The sequence below is a fragment of the Aethalodelphis obliquidens genome, unplaced genomic scaffold, assembly GCF_003676395.1.
Source record: "Aethalodelphis obliquidens isolate GAN/ISIS:26980383/991018 unplaced genomic scaffold, ASM367639v1 scaffold70, whole genome shotgun sequence".
Classification (NCBI taxonomy): domain Eukaryota; kingdom Metazoa; phylum Chordata; class Mammalia; order Artiodactyla; family Delphinidae; genus Aethalodelphis; species Aethalodelphis obliquidens.
In genome coordinates this window covers 2,106,751-2,125,477 of record NW_020838014.1, presented here as the reverse complement: position 1 = coordinate 2,125,477, position 18,727 = coordinate 2,106,751, and the positions used below count along the sequence as shown (strand labels likewise).

The window sequence follows — 18,727 nt, the reverse complement described above, 5'->3', positions numbered from 1 at the left end:
ACTCTGTGAGATAGGTGCTTTTATTATCATCGCTTTTCAGATGAGGAAATTGAGGCCCAGAGAGATTTAATTACCTACCTACAGTTACATAGCTAATAAGTAGAAGAGCTGTGATTCAGACTTGAGTTTGACTCAAGCCTGTGCTTCTAACCTCTACATAAGACTGCCTCATCATTTAAGCTGTTTAGTTTCAAGAAAGTTTAATATTTTTCTTTATTGAGACCAACTAATAGGTAGGTTTGTTCAGTTTTGGTTTGGTTTACTTTTACTGCTTCTTAGTTTTTATACATAGGCTAACTGGAGTTTTTGGGCTGTCCCCTGTGAGGAAACTGCTCTTCTCTTTGTAGGAGCCGTTTGGGCGTTTGGGCAATGGGATTTCAGATGATCTGTCAAGTGAGGATGATGGTGAAGCCCGGACACAGATGATGACACTGCGGAGGAGCGTGGAAGGGGCCTCAAGTGACAACGGCTGTGAAGTTAAGAATAGGAAATCAGTACTTTCAAGGCACCTAAACACTCAGGTAATTTTTATTTTAGCTTATAAAAGTATAGGCATTAACTCCCAAGTCACAAGGTATTTAACACGTTTTCCTGTCGTGTGTTGGCAGGTAAAGAAGACCACTTCCAAGTGGTGTCCCGTTGTGCGGGATTCAGATAGTCTGGCTGAATCAGAGTTTGAATCGGCAGCCTTCAGTCAGGTAACCTATCCCTTTTCAAGGCGTATTCTTGAGTGTAATAACTGTATCCATTCCTTTGTTTATTGGTTGTCCTAAAGTTGTGTGTATATTTGCCTGCCCCTCCCCTGCCCCCAACTATGTGTCTACCTATCTAGAAGCTTTTACATGACTGCTCACCCCCAGAAAGAGAACGAGCTCTTTGTCTTTGATCTAATCTTAAAAGTATCGTAGATGATGCCCAGAGAGAGACTCCTCAATCCCTAGATGATGAGAAGGCTACTTAATATTCACTTGGAATATGCAGTTTATTCTTAAGCATTGTTCCTTTGTAAATGGCATTGGTGCTGATGGGGACAGATATTTGAGAAAGGACCCCTGAGAGATGGGAGCAGTAAATCTCATCATGAAAGCTAATGGGAATATTGTACATTTGGGACATTATAATTCAGAGGTGAGGAGAGTAGATGGTGGTGGCTTTTGTTTTGTTTGACAAGGCAGCTGGGGTTGTGGAAAAACTTTCACATCTATGTTTGTACCGCAGGAGAGCTGCAATGTCCATCCTTTTCTCAGCCTGATTACGCTTTTCCCTGTGTGGCTGGGCCCCGGACGTGACTCGGTCTACAGTCAAGCTCACAACATTTAGAGTAGAGGACACTTGGGTGTGTCAGTAGGCCCAGCCACACCTGCACCCAGAGTGGGCCCTTGGATGTGCTTGCAGAGTCACCCCATCCCAGGGCACCTCACTTGAACAACCCCATGACTTGGCAATAAATTCTCAGAGGGAGTCCTCTTTGATAGTCTGTTAGAGAGTCATCAGAGTTTCACATTTAACCATGAAAATGTGTTATTGTTATGTGAAGCCTTGTCAACATAGTGATCAGTGTGTGAAAGCTTGCCAGCCATCACCATAGGTAACTTGTTTTCATTTTATTTCAAATATATAGTTGTTTTGTTTTTGAAATATAGGTAAATATTTTATTATAAAATACCTTTTAGGGCTTCCCTGGTGGCTCAGTGGTTGAGAGTCCGCTTGCCGATGCAGGGGACACGGGTTCGTGCCCCGGTCCGGGAAGGTCCCACGTGCCTCAGAGCGGCTGGGCCCGTGAGCCATGGCCGCTGAGCCTGCGCGTCCGGAGCCTGTGCTCTGCAATGGGAGAGGCCACAACAGTGAGAGGCCTGCGTACTGCAAAAAAAAAAAACAACACCTTTTACTGCAACAATATGGATGAATTTCAGAAATATAATGTTGTAGAAGTAGTCAAACATAAAAAATAGCTATTTTCAGATTTCACCTCTAACAATGTACAAAATTGAAGTTAATCTATGCTCTTAGTAGTCATAATGGTTGTTTTCCTTGAAAGGGAATAGCACAGAAACAGGGGCAGGAGAGCTAGTAATGCTTTGCTCATTGGTTTTGGTGCTGATTACACAGACATGTTTCAGTTGTGAAAAATTTATCAACCTATAAACTTATGCACACATATTTAAGAACGCTGTCTTTCAAAAACTGTTAAAATAAAAACATATTCATCTAAAACACAGAAATCACAATGAAAAAAACTAAAAAAAAAAAATTAATTTCATGACCCAAAAACTGTCACTTCATTTTTTAAAAAATTTTAAGGCTTTACAGATTTTGTAGTTATAAAATTAATGTAAGGATGTTATAAAAATTCAAATGAAGAAGTATATTTAGTAAAAAGCAACCATTTCCACTTCCTGCCTCCCTTCCCAGTATAATGAATCCCTCACTGTTCCCCACATCCCCAGGTTGAATCCATGCTGTCCAGAGGGTGATTATAGTTCCACATATTTATTTTCCTTTGCGTAAGAGAGCATACTATATATTTAAACATATAACGTATCATTTAAAAAACATAAATAGGAAAATTTGTTCTGAGTGTTTTTTTTTTTTATCTTGTAGGGCTTGCCTTATCAGTACATAAGACAATACTTCATTCTGTTGAACATCTGCAGAATATTCCAGTTTATGAAGGAATTTATTAAAATGTGTAAAATTATGACTACTTAATTTGTTTCCAGTTTTTCATTATTAAAAGCAATTCAGAAAAATCCTTGTAGATAGATGGGTTTATCCACTCAGGTTGCCATAACAGAATACCACAGGCTGGGTAGCTTAAACAACAGAAATTTTATATAGTTGTTTTTAAAAAGGAATATAAAAAAAATTTGTTTTTGTTTTCCCTTAAAGGGCTGTAGATCTGGCATGAGTGGTGGCTCTCGAAGCCTCAACATGTTGAGAAGAGACTCGGAGAGCACCCGTCATGACTCGGAGACAGAGGATATGTTATGGGATGACCTGCTGCATGGCCCTGAGTGCCGGTCGTCTGTCACCAGCGACAGTGAGGGGGCCCACATGAACTCCCTTCACTCAGGGACCAAACGTGACCCCAAAGAAGATGTTTTTCAGCAGGTCTGTAAAGGTGATGATAATAATAGCTGATGTTTACTGTGTACTTACCATGTGCCAGGCACTGTATTATCTCATTTAACTCTACAATAACCCTGTAAGGTGGACACTATTATTATCCCTGATTTAGAGATGAGGAAATTGAGCATAGTTTGTAAGTGAAGATATTGGAATTAGAACTAAGGGGGAAGCACTCTTGAATTCCCCTAACCTAAATGTTTCTTCCTAGGACTTTTTCTCATTATTTTCCTTAGAATGATCCTTAATGTTCATTTTATATGAGCAGGGTACATTGTTTGGCGCAGTAACCTGATATTATATTTTCATAGACATAACAGTATTATATATGAATTACTAGGAGATGGCATTGCTTGCTTCTCTAATAACGTATAAAGCAAGTGATGCTTTTAATTTTAGTTTTTCTGTTAATATCATAAAATCAGATATCCTGGAAATGGGGATTCTTTAGAAGGTTATTTCAACCTTACAATCAATATAGGAATTCATTCTACATCTGCAGAAATTTTTTTGACTCTGCTTTAGAAATTTTTTACTAATAATTCTTTTATGTAGTAACAATAGTTCCTACTTCTTAGAAATATTGTGATATATCTAATGAGATAATACGAAGTGCTTAGCACAATGCTTGGCAAAGTGTAGGCACCCAATACATGTTAGCATGGTTATTACTATCCACATGAGACAATCAGTTAGTCTCTGCTTAAATACTTGTGGAGCTGGAGTGATTGTTAATTTCATGAGCTTTTTCCACTGCTGGATAAATTAAATGATTAAGAAACGGTTCTCATATCAGCCTTTCATATGTTTAATGCCAACGATCATGATTCTTCTTAGTTTTATTTTTTTTAGGCTAAATATTTCCACAATGACTTAATAAATAGTGGATGATGGATATTCATTTGTTTATTGAATTTTCTTGATTCTAAGATACCATTGATTTAGGTTACACATTTTAATGAAAAAAATTCTGCTTCATTAAATGTATACAGTTTTCAAAAACTAACTAGAAACAACATACATTTTATTATTAAAGTTTTAAGCTTTTTCCTCCAATTTTGCTATCAAAGTTTGTATCTAAATATTCTTTGCATTCAGTCTGAAGACTCATCTAAATTACCTTAGCCCTTGGTAATTATGAATAGCATCATGATGATTTTCACCTCCTTTGCACTTTTGGGATTTATAGGATAATTTTAAGGCATATGTAAGAATAACTAGGTAAGATGAAACTCACTATGTTAAACGGAATTCATCATTTCCCAATTCTCCCACCTAACCTATTCTTTTATTCCCCATATTTCTAAATGTCACCACTAACCGCCCACGTTAGAAACCTTGGTGCCATTCTTGACCCCGCCCCCCATGTTTCCAATCAGTCATCACATTGTCTTGATTCTGCTGTATAATACATACATCTGCCCACCTGTGTCCACACTGCTTGGTGCAGACCGCCATCAGCCCTCGTCTGGACCCTTACAACAGCTTCTCTAGGCTTGCTCTGCTTCATTTCATTTTCCACACTGCAGCCAGAATGATCCTTCTAAAATACAAATCTGATGCCATTCCCCTTACAGTCCTTCAATTGCTTTTTTTTGTTTCCATTCTGGATTATTTCTTTCTGTTCCTTTATTTGCTCTGATAACAGTCTTGCATGGTATAGTTTAACTCAACTAAACTTCTTTCAGTTTCCTCATGTACTTCTGGATCTTTACACAAACTGGTTTATTTGCCTGGAACACACTTTTCTCCAATACCTATTCCTTCGTCTCACTCTTTTTTACTTTTCGGGTCTTGGCTTGAGTGATGCTCCCTTAGGAAGCCTTTTCTATATGCTCCTAAAGCATTCTTTCCTTCCCTTATCATGCTGCACAGTAACTTTATTTAATCATGTCTCCATAAGTCTGTATGCTCTGTGATGTCAAGGACTACATCTGTCTTGTTCTTTATTATATCCATCGTACATGTTACATAGTAGCTGCTTAATATTTTTTTGGCTAAATCAATTAATAAATCCATAAATGTGCATTAGCATTATGCTAAGCATTATTGTAGAAGGAGAAGAAATACACCAGATGGTTGTTTTTTAGTAACTTATATATTTGTTTGGGAACAAGATGATTTTATGGGAAATAGAGGACACAATAAAAGCAGCGTATAATTAGATGCAAATTTATCTGATATAGACTGTAAGTGTTTTTGATTTCAGAGAAAGGTAACGTGAGTGAGGCTTGTGGCCATCAGAGAGGACATGTTGGTGAAATGGGACTTGAGTTGGTACTCGAAGAATAAGACATGATACGGCAGAGGAAAATACAGGGCTGTTTCTATCTCGACCTTTTCCTCCTGAGCTTACTATGTTTTCTGTGTCCTGATTAGACCAGAGAAAGGTTTACCTTCTCAGTCATTCCTGTGATGTTAAGGCCTGTTAGTACCTCTCGTGTGTAACTTCCTACTGTCCCTGGTCTAGTCATGATGCTGTAGAAATGCTTTCCTTCTTGATATCCCATTAATACACCAAGCTTATCCTCACTTCCATACATTTAGTAGGGAAGCAGCCTTGGAGATCATGTAATCCTACCTCCCATCATTATAGGAGACACTTAGCCTCTCTCCAGGTAAGAAATTGTTTTTGTGAAAAAAAACCAAAAAAACAAAAACCAGAAACCAGCATCATGGAGGTGGTAATTGGAATGATGAGCTTTGTGAGGGGGAGAATAGGATGACAAGGCCGAACCCTGGCACATGTGGCCCAGGAGCTAGACAAAGGGAAAAAAATACAACGGAGGAAATAAAGAAGGAGTGGATGGAAATATTTATTTTTTCTTCTCAGAACCATTTATTCTGGCTTCAGAACTCAAGTCCTGCCTCTGATCGAGTTAGTGCAATAATCTGGGAAGGGAATGAGTGCAAAAAGATGGATATGTCTGTGTTGGAAATAAGTGGTATCATCATGAGCAGGGTAAGGTTTAATACGTTTTTGGATTTTTAGAAAAATCTATTTAATGATCAGCAGCTATTTCATAGAATGTATTTAATGATCAAAACGTTGACTCTGCTTTTGAAACACAAGTATGTGTATCTTAAATTTTGTAGTCAGTCTTCACTAGGTAGTATATTTTTTTATTTGTTACAGAGGTCTCTGTGAGCATGATCAGGTAGACTCTACAAATATTCCTTATCTCATTCAAGCCTAAAAGTCATAAATCTGTACATCATTTTTATTTGTATTTCTTTTAGATTTAAAGCAGATTTAGTTTTTAATAATCTAAATAGTATTTGATAAATACTGCTTCACAACTCCATTTAGCTGTGCAGTAATGATGGATATTTTAAATTAATTCCCAGGTTAATGCGTATCAGCAAGGAGTAGGTTATCAGATGCTGGGAAATGTCGTCACCATTGGATTAGCATTTTTCCCTTTTTTACATCGACTGTTCCGAGAGAAGAGCCTTGACCAGCTAAAGTCCATCTCAGCTGAGGAGATCTTGACTCTCTTTTGTGGGGCACCACCTGTTGCACCTATTATTATCTTGTCTATAATTAATTTTTTTGAACGACTGTGTCTTACTTGGATGTTTTTTTTCATGATGTGTGTGGCGGAGAGAACATACAAACAGGTCGGTTGACAAGTAAAATTTCTTACCTCTGCTTTTGTATATGGTATTCTGTTGAGTTGCTTTTGTTCCCCTGATTTGTTCTGTCTCCAGAAGTTAACGTGGGCAATGGAGGCTTGATAAGTGAACTTTTGGTATTTGTGGGTTTAACACTTGTGATACTGATTATTCACAAATGACATGCTGTAATCTGAAATTTTGCTGAGCCTACTTGCAGGAATAAGTGGCTGAGCCAGTGAGTGAGCCTAGCTGATTGCTTAGCACCTGCACCTCAATGTGCCCTTGATGTTTTGTGTATGTAGCATATGTAGTAATTACCAAAGTGAAAATGTTTCTGTGAAAAATGGCCAAGTGAGAAATAAACTTACTGAAATTTGATAAGAGTTTGGGATTGAGGGCTTAATGTATTGATGATATGTGCAAAAAATGTGGTTTTTAATGGAAATGTAATTTGGGAGTAAGCTAGAATTTTGTATAAACGTTTGAGTTTGTGAAGGTGGGGATTCACAAAGGTCTCCAAGGTATATTCCTTGAAAATGTCAAGAGTGTAGCATGTTGTGAAGAAGTATATTACTACATAATGTGCTTTGCAAGCGACAGGTTAATGAGCTATTAACAATGTTTTTTCACTGCCTGTCTTAGCGACCACTGATTAGAACTTGATCCTTTTAATATTTTTTATATGCTGGGAATATTGTTTACAATTATGTAAATATACACACAGTGACACGTGTATGTTTCACTTTGTGTTTTTTTTTTTTTAACCTCCTCTAGAGATTTTTATTTGCAAAACTCTTCAGCCATATTACTTCTGCCAGGAAAGCTAGGAAATATGAAATACCTCATTTCAGACTTAAAAAGGTGGAGAACATTAAGATATGGTTATCACTGCGTTCCTTTCTAAAGGTGAGTTTTAGCTGACTAACCATGGAATATCTGCAATGATACGCAGAGAACATGCTCACTGAAATTTCTGGTGGCAGATACTCAGTAGGCAGGGTAGTTCTATGTACTGGACAGATAATCAGTGGCTGACAGACTTGCTGGACACCAGGTTGGGAGTGATCTATCTGCAGAGCTGGTAGAGCTAAGTAAATAAGACCTTAGAAAGGGAAAAGAAAATTTAAATTCCTAGGGCAGAGTGATAAATTGAATGTCTCATGTTTTTCTGACTTTTGGGGGGAATATTCCAGCTGAAAATATGTTCATGAATCAATCACACCCTTAATTTGAATGGCATGGATCTCAGAGCTTAATTAAAGTCAAATATGTCCAAAATATACTAAAATCCTGTGTCAGAAACGTCTTATAAATGTTCATTTTCACGCCAATATAGTAAGATTGGGAGTGTGAATGACCTGAGGGCTGTTGCCGTCTCCGGCGGTGACCTAAAACACTAACCTACGCATCTCACTCCACAGAGACGGGGCCCGCAGCGATCAGTGGATGTGGTTGTGTCTTCTGTCTTCCTACTGACACTTTCCATTGCTTTCATTTGTTGTGCCCAGGTAAGAGTTTCAGATCTATTTCAGTGGAAAATGGAAAATAGAGCTCACTTGCTGTTTTAAATCAGTTCACCGTGTTTAAGTGTGTGTGTGTGTGTGTGTGTGTGTGTGTGTGTGTGTGTGTGTATGTATAGACAATGGACATTTGTATCTCACAGCTCTGGGAACTGGGGAGTCCAAGGTCAAGGTGCCAGCATGGTTATGTTGAAGTATATATATTTTTAATGTGTCTACATTTCTTTTGCTAGTTTGAATACTTGTTAATTTTTCTAACTTTTTTTTTTAATTTTTAAAAATGTTTATTTTATTTTATTTATTTATTTTTGGCTGTGTTGGGTCTTCGTTGCTGCGTGCGGGCTTTCTCTATTTGTGGCAAGTGGGAGCTACTCTTGGTTGTGGTGCGTGGGCTGCTTATTGCAGTGGCTTCTCTTGTTGCAGAGCATGGGCTCTAGGAGTGCGGGCTTCAGTAGTTGCAGCACGTGGGCTCAGTAGTTGTGGCTTGCAGGCTCTAGAGTGCAGGCTCAGTAGTTGTGGCACACAGGCTTAGTTGCTCCGTGGCATGTGGGATCTTCCTGGACCAAGGATCAGATCCATGTCCCCTGCATCGGCAGGTGGATTCTTAACCAATGCACCACCAGGGAAGTCCTCTTCTAACTTTTGAAGTGAGAATAAAGATAATTTTTAGTCCTTTAAGACTCTAAGAGCATGGTAATTTAATTTTAATTGGCAATTTTTGATTGTTAATAAAGCTATATACCACTATGGATACAAAATGGTGATTTTCCAACTCCATCGTTTCTTCTAATTTTATTAGTTGTCACTCTAAAGTAGACTTTTTCTTTTTTCCCATTTATTCATTCATTCATTTACTACGCTATGGACTCCTGTGTTCTTATTTTTATCCAGTGGATTATAAACTATTACTATGTTTTGATTCCTAAATTGTCCCAGATTTGGCCAGTGGGAGACCCTTAAAGCCCCTTCCTGTGTTCTTTTGACAGGTCCCTGTATCTTTATTTATTTATTTATTTTGGTACTTCTGTGTTTTCTTTATTACAAGAAGTTACAGCCTTATCCTGTACTTTTCCATTGATTGAATTTTAACTTAATTCTGCTATGGTCAGAAAACATGCTCTGAATGTTTTCAGTCCTTTGAAATATGTAGAATTGCTTTATTATCCAGTATATGGTCAGTTTTATTAAATCTTCCATCAGCACTTTGAAAGAATTTGTATCCCACTGTTTTGGAGAGCAGCGTTCTCTCTATATAAATTAGTCCAAGTTTATTAGTTGTATTGCTGAAACTTCCTGTGTCCCTACTCATCTTTTTGGTTTGCTTATTCTGTCAGCCACTGAGAGAGGTGTGGTCAAGCCTGCTCCAATGGTGGATTTATCTTTTTCTCCTTTTATTTCTGTCAATTTTTGCTTTATATGTTTTTAAACAGTGTAACTGGGTGCATACAGGTTTAGAATTGTTATCCATCTCCTTGGTGGATAGACGTCCTTTATAGTTATTTTTTTTCTCAATCCAGGATCAGTTATTACATTTAGCTGTTATGTCTCTTTAATCTTCTTTAATCCTAAACAGTGTCAGGCTTTCTTTACCTTTCATGACCTTATAAAATGTCTCTATTTCTAATGTTTCTTAACTTAAAGTCTACTCTATTTGATATTAATTTAACTACACCATCTGTGTTTTGATTAGTTTTTGTATGTAATATCTTTGTCTACCCTTTTTCATTTATTTTGTCTTTGTATAGTTCTATCTCTTATAATCAGCATATCCTTTTTTGGTTGCTTGTTTCTTTTTCTTTTTTTTTTTTTTGCTGTTAAACTATCAAAGTGCTTTAATATCTTTAGTGATATCTTTTTTTCAATGCTGAAAGGTTATTTTATTAATTTATTTTGGTAACAGATCTGTATTTATTACAAAATATATTTTCTTTTTGAGCTTTTCCCCTTTCTCTCTCTCTCTTTTTTATTGAAGTATAGTTGATTAACAATGTTGTGTTAGTTTCAGGTATACAGCAAAGTGATTGAGTTATACACATATATGAATATATATTATTTTCAGATTCTTTTCCCTTATAGGTTACTATAAAATATTGAGTATAGCTCCCTGTGATATATATACCGTATCTTCTTTATCCATTCATCTGTCGATGGACATTTAGGTTGCTTCCATGTCTTGACTGTTGTAAATAGTGCTGCAATGAACATTGGGGTGCGTGTATCTTTTTGAATTATAGTTTTGTCTGGATATATGCCCAGGACTGGGATTGCAGGATCATATGGTAACTATTTTTAGTTTTTTAAAGAACCTCCATACTGTTCTCCATAGTGGCTGTATCAATTTACATTCCCACCAACAGTGCAAGAGGGTTCCCTTTTCTCCACACCCTCTCCACCATTTATTATTTGTAGACTTTTTCATCATGGTCATTCTGACTGGAGTGAGGTGATACCTCATTGTAGATTTAATTTACATTTCTCTAATAATTAGTGATGTTGACCATCTTTTCATGGGCCTTTTGGCCATCTGTATGTCTTTTTTGGAGAAATGTCTACTTAGATCTTCTGCCCACTTTTTTATTGGGCTGTTTGGTTTATTGTTATTCAGTTGTTTGTATATTTTGGAAATTAATCCCTTGTCAGTCTCATCATTTACAAATATTTTCTCCCATTATATAGGTTGTCTTTTTGTTTTGTTTAAGGTTTCCTTTGCTGTGCAAAAGCTTTTAACTTTAATTAGGTCCCATTTGTTTATTTTTGTTTTTATTTCCATTTCTCTAGGAGGTGGGTCAAAAAAGATCTTGCTGTGATTTATGTCAAAGAGTGTTCTGCCCATGTTTTCCTGTAGAAGTTTTATAGTATCCAGTCCTATGTTTAGGTCTTTAATCCATTTTGAATTTATTTTTGTATATGATGTTAGAGAAGTGTTCTAATTTCATTCTTTTACATGTAGCTGTCCAGTTTTCCCAGCACCACTTATTGAAGAGGCTGTCTCTTCTCCATTGTATATTCTTGCCTCCTTTGTCATAGATTAGGTGACCATAGGTGCATGGGTTTATCTCTCGGCTTTCTATCCTGTTCCACTGATCTATATTTCTGTTTCTGTGCCAGTACCATACTGTTTTGATGAATGTAGCTTTGTAGTATAATCTGAAGTCAGGGAGCCTGATTCCTCCAGCTTTGTTTTTCTTTCTCAAAATTGCTTTGGCTATTCGGGGTGTTTTGTGTTTCCATACAAATTAAAAATTTTTTTGTTCTAGTTCTGTGAAAAATGCCATTGGTAATTTGATGGGGATTGCACTGATTCTGTAGATTGCCTTGAGTAGTATGATTATATTAACAATATTAATTTTTCTAGCCTAAGAAACCAGTATATATATATATATCTTTCCATCTGTTTGTGTCTTCTTCAGTTTCTTTCATCAGTGTCTTATAGTTTTTGGAGTACAGGTATTTAGCCCCCTTAGGTAGGTTTATTCCTAGGTATTTTATTCTTTTTGATGCAGTGGTAAATGGGATTGTTTACTTAATTTCTCTTTCTGATCTTTTGTTGTTAGTGTGTAGAAATGCAACAGATTTCTGTGTATTAATTTTGTATTCTGCAACTTTACCGAATTCATTGATGAACTCTAGTAGTTTTCTGGTAGTGTCTTCAGGATTTTCTATGTATAGTATCATGTCATCTGCAAACAGTGACACTTTTACTTCTTCCTGTCCAATTTAGATTCCTTTTATATCTTTTTCTTCTCTGAATGCTGTGACTAGGACTTCCTAGACTATATTGAATATAAGAGGTGAGATTGAGCACCCTTGTCTTGTTCCTGATTTTAGAGGAAATGTCTTCAACTTTTCACTGTTGAGTATGATGTTAGCTGTGGGTTTGTCATATATGGCCTTTATTATGTTGAGGTATGTTCCCTCCATGCCCACTTTCTACAGGGTTTTTAATCACTAGTGCATGTTAAATGTTGTCAAATGCTTTTTCGGCATCTATTGATCATGTGGTTTTTATTCTTCAAATTGTTAATGTGGTGTATCACACTGATTGATTTGTGGATATTGAAAACTCCTTGCATCCCTGGGATAAATCCCACTTGATCATTTAATGTATTGTTGGATTCAGTTTGCTAGTATTTTGTTGAGGATTTTGCATCTATGTTTATCAATGATATTGGCCTGATTTTCCTTTTTGTGATACCTTTGTCTGTTCTTGGTATCAGGGTGATGATGGCTTCATAGAATGAGTTTGGAAGTGTTCCTTCCTCTGCAATTTTGGGAATAGTTTCAGAAGTGTAGGTATTATCTCCTCTCTAAATGTTTGGTAGAATTTGCCTGTGAAGCTATCTGGTCCTAAACTTTTGTTTTCTGGGAGTTTTAAAATCACAGATTCTATTTCAGTACTTGTGATCAGTCTGTTCATATTTTCTATTTCTTCTGGTTCAGTCTTGGTAGATTGTACCTTTCTAAGAATTTGTCCATTTCTTCTAGGTTGTCCATTTTATTGGTATATAGTTGCTTGGAGTAGTCTCTCATTTCTAATTTATTGATTTGGGCCCTGTTCCTTTTTTTCTTGATGAGTCTGGCTAAAGGTTTATCAATTGTGTTTATGTTTTCTAGGAACCAGTTTTTGTTAATAGTTTTATCGATGTTTCCTGTTGTTCTCTTAGTCTCTATTTCATTTATTTCTGCTCTGATCTTAATGATTCCTTTACTTCTACTAACTTTGGATTTTGTTTTTTCTTCTTTCTCTAGTTGCTTTAGGTGTAAGGTTAGGTGGTTTATTTGAGATTTTTCTTGTTTCCTAAGGTAAGCTTGTATTGCTGTAAACTTACCTCTTCGAACTGCTTTTGCTGTGTCCCATAGGTTTTGGATCATCATGTTTTCAGTTTCATTTGTCTCTAGCTATTTTTTTTTAATTTCCTCTTTGATTTCTTCAGTGTTGTTTAATAGCATATTATTTAGCCTGCATGTGTTCATGTTTTTTTCTTGCAGTTGATTTCTAATCTCATAGTGTTGTGGTCAGAAAAGATGCTTGATATAATTTCAGTTTTCTTAAATTTACCAAGGCTTGCTTCGTGGTCCAGCATGTGATGTATCCTGAAGAATGTTCCATGTGCACTTGAAAAGAATGTGCATTCTGCTGCTTTCAGTTGGAATACTCTATAAATATCAATTAAGTCCATTTAGTCTAATGTGTCATTTAAGGACTGGATTTTCTTATTGATCTTCTGTCTGGATGATCTGTCTATTGATATAAGTGGGATGTTAAAATCCCCCATTATTATTGTGTTACTGTCAATTCCTTTTTTTATGTCTGTTAACATTTGCCTAATATATTGAGGTCCTCCTATGTTGGGGACACATGAATTTACAATTGTTACATCTTCTTCTTTGATTGATCCCTTGATCATTATGTAGTGTCCTTCTTTCTCTCTTATAACTGTATTTTAAAGTCTATTTTGTCTGATATAAGTATTGCTACTTCAGCTTTCTTTTCATTTCCATTTGCATGGAATACCCTTTTTTTTTTAACATTTTTATTGGGGTATAGTTGCTTTACAATGGTGTGTTAGTTTCTGCTGTATAACAAAGTGAATCAGCTATACATATACATACATCCCCATATCCCCTCCCTCTTATGTCTCCCCTGACTCTCCCTATCCCACCCCTCTAGGTGGACACAAAGCACCGAGCTGATCTCCCTGTGCTATGTGGCTGCTTCCCACTAGCTCTCTGTTTTATATTTGGTAGTGTATGTATGTCAATGCCACTCTCTCACTTTGTCCCAGCTTACCTTTCCCCCTCCCCATGTCCTCAAGTCCATTCTCTACGTCTAAGTCTTTATTCCTGTCCTGCCCATAAGTTCCTCAGAACCATTTCTTTTTTGATTCCATATATATGTTAGCATACGGTATTTTCTGAATTTCCGACTTACTTCACTCTGTATGACAGTCTCTAGGTCCATCCACCTCACTACAAATAACCCAATTTCTTTTTTTTATGGCCGAGTAATATTCCATTGTGTATATGTGCCACATCTTCCTTATCCATTCATCTGTCGATGGACCCTTAGGTGCTTCCATGTCCTGGCTATTGTAAATAGTGCTGCAGTGAACATTGTGGTACATGACTCTTTTTGAATTATGGTTTTCTCAGGGTATATGCCCAGTAGTGGGATTGCTGGGTCGTATGGTAGTTCTATTTTTAGTTTTTTAAGGACCCTCCATACTGTTCTCCATAGTGGCTGCATCAATTTACATTCCCAACAACAGTGCAAGAGGGTTCCCTTTTCTCCACACCCTCTCCAGTATTTATTGTTTGTAGATTTTCTGATGATGCCCATTCTAACTGGTGTGGGGTGATACCTGATTGTAGTTTTGATTTGCATTTCTCTAATGACTAGTGATGTTGAGCATCCTTTCATGTGTCTGTTGGTAATCTGTATACCTTCTTTGGAGAAATGTCTATTTAGGTCTTCTGCCCATTTTTGCATTGGGTTGTTTGTTTTTCTGATATTGAGCTGCATGAGCTGCTTCTATATTTTGGAGATTAATCCTTTGTCAGTTACTTCGTTTCAAATATTTTCTCCCATTCTGAGGGTTGTCTTTTTGTCTTGTTTATGGTTTCCTTTGCTGTGCAAAAGCTTTGAAGTTTCATTAGGTCCCATTTGTTTAGTTTTGTTTTTATTTCCGTTTCTCTAGGAGGTGGGTCAAAAAGGATCTTGCTGTGATTTATGTCATGGAGTGTTCTGCCTGTGTTTTTCTCTAAGAGTTTTATAGTGTCTGGCCTTACATTTAGGTCTTTAATCCATTTTGAGTTTATTTTTGTGTATGGTGTTAGGGAGTGTTCTAATTTCATTCTTTTACATGTAGCTGTCCAGTTTTCCCAGCACCACTTATTGAAGAGACTGTCTTTTCTCCATTGTATATTCTTGCCTCCTTTACCAAAGGTAAGGTGACCATATGTGCTTGGGTTTATCTCTGAGCTTTCTATCTTGTTCCATCGATCCATATTTCTGTTTTTGTGCCAGTACCATACTGTCTTGATTACTGTAGCTTTGTAGTATAGTCTGAAGTCAGGGAGCCTGATTCCTGCAGCTCCGTTTTTCGTTCTCAAGATTGCTTTGACTCTTCAGGGTCTTTTGTGTTTCCATACAAATTGTGAAATTTTTTGTTCTAGTTCTGTGAAAAGTGCCATTGGTACTTTGATAGAGATTGCATTGAATCTGTAGATTGCTTTGGGTAGTATAGTCGTTTTCACAATGTTGATTCTTCCAATCCAGGAACATGGTATATCTCTCCATCTGTTTGTGTCATCTTTAATTTCTTTCATCAGTGTCTTATAGTTTTCTGCATACAGGTCTTTTGTCTCCTTAGGGAGGTTTATTCCTAGGCATTTTATTCTTTTTGTTGCAATGGTAATTGGGAGTGTTTCCTTAATTTCTCTTTCAGATTTTTTATCATTACTGTATAGGAATGCAAGAGATTTCTGCGCCTTAATTTTGTATCCTGCTACTTTACCAAATTCATTGATTAGCTCCATTGGTTTTCTGGTAACATCTTTAGTATTCTCTATGTATAGTATCGTGTTATCTGCAAACAGTGACAGTTTTACCTCCTCTTTTCCGATTTAGATTCCTTTTATTTCTTTTTCTTATTTCTTTTTCGTCTCTGATTGCTGTGGCTAAATCTTCCAAAACTATATTGAATAATAGTGGTGAGTGTGGACAACCTTGTCTTGTTCCTGATCTTAGTGGAAATGGCTTCAGTTTTTCACTGTTGAGAACAGCGTTGGCTGTGGGTTTGTCATATTTGGCCTTTATTATGTTGAGGTAGGTTCCCTCTATGCCCACTTTCTGGAGGGTTTTTATCATAAATTGGTGTTGAATTTTGTCAAAAGCTTTTTCTGCATCTATTGAGATGATCATATAGTTTTTCTCCTTCAATTTGTTAATACGGTTTATCACATTGATTTCGTATATTGAAGAATCTTTGCATTCCTGGGAATAAACCCTACTTGGTCATGGTGTATGATCCTTTTAATGTTCTGTTGGATTCTGTGTGTAGTATTTTGTTGAGGATTTTTTGCAACTACGTTCATCAGTGATATTGGCCTATGCTTTTCTTTTTTTGTGGCATCTTTCTCTGGTTTTGGTATCAGGGTGATGGTGGCCTCGTAGAATGAGTCTGGGAGTGTTCCTCCTTCTGGTAGATTTTGGAAGAGTTTGAGAAGGATAGGTGTTAACTCTTCTCTAAATGTTTGATAGAATTCTCCTGTGAAGTCACCTGGTCCTGGGTTTTTGTTTGTTGTAAGACTTTTAATCATAGTTTCAATTTCAGTAGTTGTGATTGGTCTGTTTATATTTTCTATTTCTTCCTGGTTCAGTCTTGGGAGGTTGTGCTTTTCTAAGAATTTGTCCGTTACTTCCAGGTTGTCCATTTTATTGGCATATAGTTGCTTGTAGTAATCTCTCATGATCCTTTGTATTTCTGCAGTGTCAGTTGTTACTTCTCCTTTTTCATTTCTAATTCTATTTATTTGAGTCTTCTCATGTTTTTTCTTTATGAGTCTGGCTAATGGTTTGTCAATTTTGTTTATCTTCCAAAGAACCATCTTTTAGTTTTATTGATCTTTGCTATTGTTTCCTTCATTTCTTTTTCATTTATTTCTGATCTGATCTTTATGATTTCTTTCCTTCTGCTAACTTTGGGGTTTACTTGTTCTTCTTTCTCTAATTGCTTTAGGTGTAAGGTTAGTCTGTTTATTTGAGATGTTTCTTGTTTCTTGAGGTAGGATTGTATTGCTATAAACTTCCCTCTTAGAACTGCTTTTGCTGCATCCCATAGGTTTTGGGTTGTCATGTTTTTATTGTCATTTGTTTCTAGGTATTTTTTGATTTCCTCTTTGATTTCTTCAGTGATCTCTTGGTTATTTAATAGTGTATTGTTTAACTTCCATGTGTTTGTACTTTTTACAGATTTTTTTCCTGTTATTGATATCAAGTCTCATAGCATTGTAGTTGGAAAAGATACTTGATACGATTTCAGTTTTCTTAAATTTACGAAGGCTTGATTTGTGACCCAAGATATGATCTCTTCTGGAGAATGTTCCATGAGCACTTGAGAAGAAAGTGTAATCTGCTGTTTTTGGATGGAATGTCCTATAAATATCAATTAAATCCATCTTGCTTAATGTATCATTTAAAGCTTGTGTTCCTTATTTTCATTTTGGATGATCTGTCCACTGGTGAAAGTGGGGTGTTAAAGTCCCCTACTATGATTGTGTTACTGTTGATTTCCCCTTTTATGGCTGTTAGCATTTGACTTTATGTATTGAGGTGCTCTTATGTTGGGTGCCTAAATATTTACTATTGTTACATCTTCTTCTTGGATTGATCCCTTGATCATTATGTAGTGTCCTTCTCTGTCTCTTGTAATAGTCTTTATTTTAAAGTCTATTTTGTCTGATATGATAATTCCTACTCCAGCTTTCTTTTGATTTCCGTTTGCATGGAATATGTTTTTGCATACCCTCACTTTCAGTCTGTATGTGTCCCTAGGTCTGAAGTGGGTCTCTTGTAGACAGCATATGTACGAGTCTTATTTTTGTATCCATTCAGCCAGTCTATGTATTTTGGTTGGAGCATTTAATCCATTTACATTTAAGGTAGTTATCGATATGTATGTTTCTATTACCATTTTCTTAATTGTTTTGTTATTGTAAGTTGTTTTCTTCTCTTGTGTTTTCTGCCTAGAGAAGTTCATTAAGCATTTGTTGTAGAGCTGGTTTGGTGGTGCTGAATTCTCTTAGCTCTTGCTTGTCTGTAAAGGTTTTAATTTCTCCATCAAATCTGAATGAGATCCCTGCTGGGTAAAGTAAACTTGGTTGTAGGCTTTTCCCTTTCATCACTTTAAATATGTCCTGCCACTCCCCTCTGGCCTGCACAGTTTCTGCTGAAAGATCAGCTGTTAACCTTATGGGGATTCCCTTGTGTGCTATTTGTTGTCTTTTCCTTGCTGCTTTAAATATTTTTTCTTTGTATTTAATTTTTAATAGTTTGATTAACATGTGTCTTGGCGTGTTTCTCCTTTGTTTTATCCTGTATGGGACCATCTCTGCTTCTTGGACTTGATTGACTATTTCCTTTCCCATATTATGGAAGTTTTCAACTATAATCTCTTCAGTTAGTTTCTCAATCCCTTTCTTTTTCTCTTCTTCTGGGACCCCTATAATTCAAATGTTGGTGCGTTTAACATTCTCCCAGATGTCTGTGAGATTGTTCTCAATTCTTTTCATTCTTTTTTCTTTATTCTGTTCTGCAGTAGTTATTTCCACTGTTTTATCCTCCAGGTCACTTATCCATTTTTCTGACTTAGTTACTCTGCTATGGATTACTTCTAGAGAATTTTAACTTTCATTTATTGTGTTGTTCATCATTGTTTGCTCTTTAGTTCTTCTAGGTCCTT

General features: G+C 36.4%; 1 protein-coding gene across 7 annotated transcripts in view; it reads left to right on the top strand.

Moving 5' to 3' along the window:
- PHTF1 (putative homeodomain transcription factor 1) overlaps positions 1-18,727 on the top strand; it is a 66,282-nt gene that overhangs the window by 31,698 nt on the left and 15,857 nt on the right. For all 7 annotated transcript variants that reach the window (XR_003429540.1, XM_027090944.1, XM_027090943.1 and 4 more), the window contains 7 exons: positions 348-521; positions 609-698; positions 2,890-3,111; positions 5,960-6,088; positions 6,475-6,747; positions 7,519-7,650; positions 8,166-8,252. Coding sequence is in view for 6 of the 7 variants with exons in the window: in XM_027090944.1 (XP_026946745.1) it covers positions 348-521; positions 609-698; positions 2,890-3,111; positions 5,960-6,088; positions 6,475-6,747; positions 7,519-7,650; positions 8,166-8,252 (1,107 nt within the window). In the remaining variant the exon portion in view is untranslated. The remainder of the gene's footprint in view (positions 1-347; positions 522-608; positions 699-2,889; positions 3,112-5,959; positions 6,089-6,474; positions 6,748-7,518; positions 7,651-8,165; positions 8,253-18,727) is intronic.